The 8,007-nt window shown below is 35.4% G+C and overlaps 1 protein-coding gene across 1 annotated transcript in view; it reads left to right on the top strand.

Annotated features, from left to right (window-relative positions):
- LOC106881733 (E3 ubiquitin-protein ligase UBR4-like) overlaps positions 1–1,717 on the top strand; it is a 218,633-nt gene extending 216,916 nt beyond the window's left edge. The window contains exon 119 of the mRNA XM_052975666.1: positions 499–1,717. Coding sequence (XP_052831626.1) covers positions 499–599 — 101 coding nt within the window. The 3' untranslated portion in view covers positions 600–1,717. The remainder of the gene's footprint in view (positions 1–498) is intronic.
- Positions 1,718–8,007: the final 6,290 nt, after the last annotated feature.

The following is an 8,007-nucleotide window of genomic DNA, read 5'->3' as shown; positions in this document are numbered from 1 at the left end:
CAATGAAGGAATGGTACGCATAAGTGGGCTGGCTACATCCCTGGCAGAGGCCTTGGATTTTGGTCTCACTTGGCTTGCCGGGTCTTCTCACGCACATGTATGATGATATATATGTATGTATGTATGATTGCATATATGTATGTAGATATATATATGTATGTATATATGTATGTATGATGATATGTATATATGTATGATGATATATGTATGACGTATATATATTATAATTAGGATAAAGTCATTATTTAACGATTTATCAGTGGCCAGCGTACTAATAGTACCATAATATTTCATTTGTATTGAAGTATAATTATGATAAGCACAATGAAAAATGACAATGCCTGTCTGCTAGAAAGAGGCCCCAAATGGTCTATAAACCTTGTGGTGATGGAGCAATAATTTAAGTGGATCTCTTTTGCCCTTTTTATAATTTTACTTATATATATTTATTCATTCTAATTCCATAATAAACACACTGAATTTTAATTGTATTTGCAGGTCTCTTAGAAGATGTTCCCAATCCTGAACAGTTCTTCACGAATCTTTTATCTTCTTTTACTACACCTTCTACTAACAGATCTTCAGCAACATCCCACTAAATGTTTCTCTGTCACTTTTTCTTTGGGGGAAAAAGATTTGGTGATCACTTTCTGGCAACTTTCACACATTGCCTATTTGTACAATAAAAGAGTACTATAACAGTAATTTCTATGTTTAAATTATGTTGTCTCTCGCAGGTTTCCACCTAAGTATTAATGATTCCATCTGTAAGGTAATGTTACTCTTCCCTGTAAAGTTGATGATAGCTTTATGATCTTGGCTGTGACCACTTGGAACAAGTTTCTCACTAATCAACTAAATTAACTTATTACTTATATTTTGTATGGACTAAGTTGCAGGTGTATTTTTTTTTTTTTTTTTTTTTTGGAAGTTTTGTTGCGATAATTATGTAAGTAATATAATGATAATAATAATAATAATGATATATGTTAATATATATAAATGTTAAGTTTTTCTGAGGGGAAATTATGCTTTGCTTACTATTATGTTGGTTGATACCTTCAGAAAATGAAGCATTTAATTTGACACCTTCTCAGTGAAAATATGTTAAACCAGTGTTTAAGACTAAGATAGCTGACAAGATAATCCTAGAAATACGATTATATATGCTGAAGAATTAGTTCCATTTTGGTTAAACATTGGAATTCTGGAATTCAGAGAATAAGACTAAGTCTTCAGTTTCTTCTGGTATTAATTTTTATTGAAAACATTTTGTTTTAATGATCTTGGATTAAATAATTTATTAAAACAAATATTTTCTCCAACCAATTTTTTTTTGTCAAGAAGAAAGTTCCTTTTCTGTTTAGGTCTTTCCGACAAGTTTTGTTTTGTAATTTATTTCAAAGAACATGTAACATTGCTGCTACTAAGTGATTTTATTTTTTATTGACTCAGTCAGTGGACATTTTGCCAGAACTGTTTCTTGAGGATGCATGTTGCTTTTTTTTTTATTACTATTATTATTATTATTATTATTGATGCCTAATGTTTCTACAAAAAAAAAAAAAGAAAAGAAAAATGAAAAACCAAAACATTCTTCATCAGTTTGGATTAAATGTTCCTGTCGTCAAACCAATGGGGCTTCTATATCCGAAATTAATTTCAGAATGAAGCACTAAAATATTTTTGCTTGATTATTAAAACATATTAAAATATATTCTATTGTTGTGTTTACAAAATTGAGTGGGTTTTTTTAAAGAAAAAAAAAACGAAAAGAAAAACAACAAAGATTTCTGATGAGTTTTTAGTAAATATTTTAAAATATAATTACACAGTCTGTTTAATTAATCTCTTATTAAATAACATTGTCTGATCTCTGTTGGGTGGTTAACTTGTAACCTAATTTACCTTGAATTAAAGTTTGTTCCCAAGAACATAAGGAACAGTCTTTCTATGACAATGGCTAAGTCACTCTGTATTTCATGCTCTGAGAATCTTATCTATCGTCATCATTGTTGATGGCATTTGAACATCCACTCTTCCATTTTTCCATGTTTGCTGGGGTCGGACAGAATTTCCTGAGGCAGATTTTTCTATGGCCAGATGCCCTTTCTGTTATCTGTTTCCAAGTAAGATAATATTACCCCATGGCCAGACATGTTTCTGTGGAAGATTGAAAACAAAAGACACTGCTTATGACAGTGATGTTTATTTACAACTATCACACTTTGTCAAGACAAGGGGGTGGTGGACACACACACACACGCGATGGGCTTCTTTCAGTTTCTGTCTACCAAATCCACTCACAAGGCTTTCATTGGTCCATGATTATAGTAGAAGATACTTGCCCAAGATGCCATGCAATGGTCCTGAACCAGAAATCATGTCATTGGGAAACAAAATTTTTAACCACACAACCATGCCCCCCACCCCCCCACCAAATATATAAATGTGAGGGCTCATGGCTTAATAGTTAGGGTGTTGTACTCATGACTGTGAGATCTTGGTTTCAATTCTTCGAATGGGTGGTGCGTTGTGTTCTTGAGCAAAACACTTAATCTCACGTTCTGTGATCACTTTGGCACTTGACGTATGCCACACAGCACACCTGTTCAGACAACACCAATTTGATCACTATAAGCAGATCATTTATGCAGGTTGTTCATCGTCTTTGACAGGAGAATCCGTCATATATTATATATATGTGTGTTACACCACACACAGATGATGTTTCCTTGTCTTGACATTGCACTATAGTTGTAAGAACCAATATGGTGAAACTGCAAGTTTTATTGTTGAGCCGAGTGATGCAATTTCTACCATTGCTGGACCTAATGTCAAACTTAGATTAAAACTAAATGTCCATTAAGTGACCTCAGAAAGCTAGAGAGAGACCATTCAGCCACAGAAACCCTCTTTTTAAGACTCTTCTCAATTACAGGGTCTTCACCTACACTGCACTCATGACCAAACCAAGAGCATGGGGTTGGTATTTTTGTTTGGTTATTTTTTAAGACAGAGGACCAGCAGTAATATGATCTTTTCCAGCTATTCTAGATTTGGTGAGACTGATGGATGTAATTGATGTAAGAAAATAATAGCAGGGTGACATTTGGAGAGGAGCTGCAGCTCTGGGAAGAGAGCATAGAGGTTATTGGTGGGTGACTCACTTTAACCCTTAATGACCAGTTCCAGCCCAAATATTTTGTTTTATGCTCAAACCAGCCAGGCCTGCACTCTCACACCTACCCTACAATGTCATTCTTAAACTATACAATTAAATTGTCGAAATCTCAGAGCTACAAGTTAATGCGGGATTATTTCAAAACAATGTGAATAAATTGAGCATTTTACTGAAGAGAGTAATCTGAATGCTAAATGGTTAAATCAGCCAAGTAACTCTTCTCCCAGATATGTGTGTGTGTGTGTGTCCCATCACTGCTTGGTAACCGGCCGGTGTTGGTGTGTTTACGTCCCCGCAACTTAGTGGTTTGGCAAAAGAGATTGATAGAATAGCACCATGTTTAGCTAAAAAATTAAGTAAGGGTGCGATTCATTTGACTAAGTTCTTCAAGGTAATGCTCCAGCATGGTCGCACTCTGACAGCCCAGTTAAAGGTTATATATATATATATATATATGCGGTGGATTAATTTAAGACTTAGCTCTTATTTCTAGCAGGTAGATGCTTATTAAGCATCATTACGCTTCGTGCAAATTTATAATTCATAGCTGTTTAAAGCTATTATAACTGCAATCCACCCATGTCACTACTGGTGATATCATCAGATTTAGAATTTATCCACAGATGATATGAACACTAGTGACATCTAACTTCAAATCTCAGTGTTTGAATGTTTCATTTATATATATATATATATTTAAAGGTGAGTGTTACTGTAGGGAGATAGAAATTTTGAAGCCTAGCAATTTTAAGGATTTTGTTGGCTTGTCTCATACACTCTGTCTGTCGCCCCAGCCAATCCATTTTCATAAATGAACTAAATTCACTCTCATCAAATCCAAGGTCTGGTCTTGTGTGTATGACAATCCATTTCTGTTGAAACAAACTGCTTTTGTTTCAGTTAACTTTGAAAATACCGAAGAATTTCATAGAATAACTCTCATTCTGCAACTGGTGTTTGGAACTTAAAGGATCACGAAATTTTGAAGGGAGATTTTTATTTAGATAATTTTTAAAACAGGAAATTTGTATAATAGAACCAGGGGGCAGCATCAAATAGATTGGTGTTAAAAGGGTCAACTTGTCTCACTGCAGTTTTTTTCTACATAACAAGAGTTTCTGTTACATTATTTACATTTGACTGATATTTGTCCTCATCTTGTTTGTTGTTAATGCAACGTTTTGGCTGATATACCCTCCAGCCTTCATCAGGTGTCTTGGGGAAATTTCGAACCTGGGTTCTCATTCCTAAGGTATTTTTCAATATTATTATTATTATTCAGGTTCGAAATTTTCCCAAGATACCTGATGAAGGCTGGAGGGTATATCAACTGAAACGTTGTGTTATCAACAAACAAGATGAAGACAATATCCATCAAATGTAAATAATTCCTCATAAATATAGAAGAGTTTCTTTTGTTCCTATATTTGAAGCTGAAACAGGAATAAACTTCAAATTATGTGTCACATGCTTGTCCTGGTGGATAAATATCTCCTTTTTGCACAATATACTAGAATTGTTTAATCTTGGAGGATTCTTCTAACTTTACAGCAAAGATGTTAGGTTGTTCAGAAAATAATGGCCAATTTTGAAAATAAGCCTATATTCTTGAAAAACTGAACTCGTACAAAGGTTTAATTATTCAAAATAATAATCTGTGAACAGCTATGCATTTCTCCCATGGATTAACAAGGTCATCTATGTCTCTTCGATAAAAATCGAAAGGTTTTGATACCAAGAAATCCTTGAATTCAGTTTCATCCTTCGTTTTGGAACTGAAAGTTTTTTTTTGCCTCAAGTGTCTAGATGCTTGAAAAAATCGTAAGTCGGTGAGTGAAAGATCAGGAGGATATGGTAAAGTCTCATATTGCAAGTCTTTCATCCTGGAAATGTGTGGTTGAGTGTTGTCATGGAGCAGAATTGGACCACATCGACTAACAAGTGCAGGTCTTGTATTGCTCAGGTGAACATGAATTTCTTCCAGTTGCTTGCAGACACCAAGCATATTGAGACATTTCTCTGACACTTTGTCGTGGGTTTTGTTCGTTTATTGTTTTCAAATGTTGATCATCAAAGGTGGGTGGGCGTCCTTTACCTTGTTGATCTTCAAGGCTCTCAGCCCCGTAAGGAAATCTCTCAAACCACTGTCATACTGTCCAATCACTAGTGGACCATTCACCCCATGCTCTATTGATATTGGCAGCTGTTTGGGGAAGCATTGTGTCCAAGCTTGAATTCATACAAAAAAAGGTAAATGCATTTTTTTCAAGGATTTCTATGTTTCAAAATTATATTCTGAAAGAAATTGATAAAAATTTACTAAAAAGAACACATCAATTATTAAGCTTGTAAAATTTTGTCTAAAACTACAAAAATAACATCTTAAATCAAATTTGGAAAATCGGACAATATTTTCTGAACAACCTAATAGATTTAATTTTGTCAATAACAGAACTCTAAAAATCTTAGGTCACCATCATCAACCATCCACATGTTCTGAAATAACTCCATATAACTTACTTCTATGATACAAAATGAAAATCGTTTGATCATGTTTACACATCTCCACTCCTAATTGAATTCTTCTGATACCAATCTGCTTAGACTGCCCCTGGTTCTTGTATAAATTTTTCCTGCTTTGATGCAATCTTAATTAAAACCATCAAAATGTCATGTCCAATTTATGTTTTAAGCAACCACTTCAATAATGACAAAGATATTTTCTGAAGTTTTCCTTTGTTTTCAAAATTGATGCAAAAAGCAGTGTAATTCAGCAGAAATATGGTAACAAAATGGATAAATAACTCATTCTTTACTGTAAGATACCAGGACCTTAAAACACCAAACCGTACAGAGTTTTAAGTTTCCTTTTGTCATGATTAACCTAAGGTTGTAATAAAAATTTTAAAAAAGACCTGTCTATTTTTAAGGAAAGTTGTCTTAATTTCTAGAGATTTGTAGAACCATCCATTTGAGACAAATCCAGTGAAATTGAGTCTAAAACACTTCTTGCTGTAAAGGAGGAATCAGTCTTTACAGATCCAATGTTATCATCTTGAATTTCTCTGGTTACAAATCTTAACTTCATAAACTTATTTACCATTTTAATATTTCACTTAGGCATTGCAAGAATAACAACCTAGTGTAGAACTCTCTCTCTCTCTCTCGCTTTATATATATATATATATATATGTATATATGTATGTATGTATATATATATGCTTTACAATAATGAAGCTATTAGGTGTTACTCTGGCACCCAACGATGAGTCCACTGCATCTTATAGTAGAAACGTCTGTAAGCTAATGAAGTTATTCATAAGATAATTATTTATTCCTTTGGCATCTCATTTTCTTATGACCTCATTTACCTTCGACAATTTTTTCATCATCATCATCTTTTAACATCCATGTTCCTTGCTGCCCTGGGTTAGATGGTTTGATAGCAAACCGATGGGTTCAAGAACTGCATCATACTATGTCTCCTTTGACTCGATTTTTTTTTTCCTCTGGGCCAGCTGCCCTTCCTGGTGCCAACCACTTCATAGAGTGTGTTGGGTGCCCTTTTTTTTTTTTTTTTTTTTTTTTTTTGCATAGTACCAGCATTCAGCTCGCAAGACTAAGATTTCTTCATTTAACTGAGTGGGATGACCACAGGAGAGAGGAAAGTGGCTTTATGTTAGGAGATGAGAAGGTAAAAGTACAAAAGGTGCCAGCACAGGTTTGTTGCTCTAAAGGAGCTACATGTCTATACAAACCCATTTTGTAATAATCCTGCTTTGGCCATTGTCGGGTCCAACAGTGTAGATCAGTTTATCAATCTAATTTGAAACTTCCTTTTCGCTTTCATCAACTCAACATCATCTGATCTGGGCAACAGAAGTATTTCAGATAAACTCCTCATGGTCCACCAATTTTGAGGTAGGCTACCAAGAAATTGTAGCATCCTAAGTTGTCTATGTCCATCTTGGACTACATTCACATAAGTACTATTTACATCGATTACTTTTCCAGCTCTTCTGACAGTTTTTTAAATTCTTCACCATGTCTCTTCCTCTCTCTCCTCCTCCTCTCTCTCTCTCCTCCTCCTCTCCCTCTTCCTCCTCTCTCTCTCTCTTCCTCTCTTCTCTCTCCAACTGAGGTAACCATGTATCTTCTCAACAGCAAGACACCTGTTTCTGTCCCTTTACCATAGTCTGACGCCTCATAACCTGTCACAGAGTTACCTCCCTCAGTTCACTCACCCCACCTCGTGTGAGGAGGTAGTATTGCATGTTACCTGGTCACCCCACTGGTGCTGGTAGCACGTAAAAAGCACTCAATACACTGTAAGGTGGTTGGCCTAAGGAAGGACATCCAGCCGCCGAAACCATTCCAAAGCAGCCAGTAGAGTTTGGTGCAATCTTCTGGCTCCTGTCAAACCGTTCAACTCATGCCAACATGGAAAGAGGGCGTTAAATGATGATGATGATGATTGCCATCTGCTGAAAAATGGAAATTTATCCCTTAGCCCAGTTTTAACAATTTACGCAACTTTCGTTATTGCTATGGCTGTTGTAATTGTCTCTAATCAATTACCAGTCTCTCCTCGTCCTTTCTTTACTACTTCACACTTCAACAAACTCTTGCTGTTCAAACACATCATTCTCTCCCCCACCCGCAAATATACCTGCTTTACTCTCTTTTACCCTTTTACTTGTTTCAGTCATTTGACTGTGGCCATGCTGGAGCACCGCCTTCAGTCGAGCAAATCGACCCCAGGACTTATTCATTGTAAGCCTAGTACTTATTCTATTGGTCTCTTTTGCCGAACCGCTAAGTTA

This window comes from Octopus bimaculoides, chromosome 22 (assembly GCF_001194135.2).
Source record: "Octopus bimaculoides isolate UCB-OBI-ISO-001 chromosome 22, ASM119413v2, whole genome shotgun sequence".
Taxonomy (NCBI): Eukaryota; Metazoa; Mollusca; class Cephalopoda; order Octopoda; family Octopodidae; genus Octopus; species Octopus bimaculoides.
This window is presented reverse-complemented; position numbering and strand designations above follow the sequence as displayed.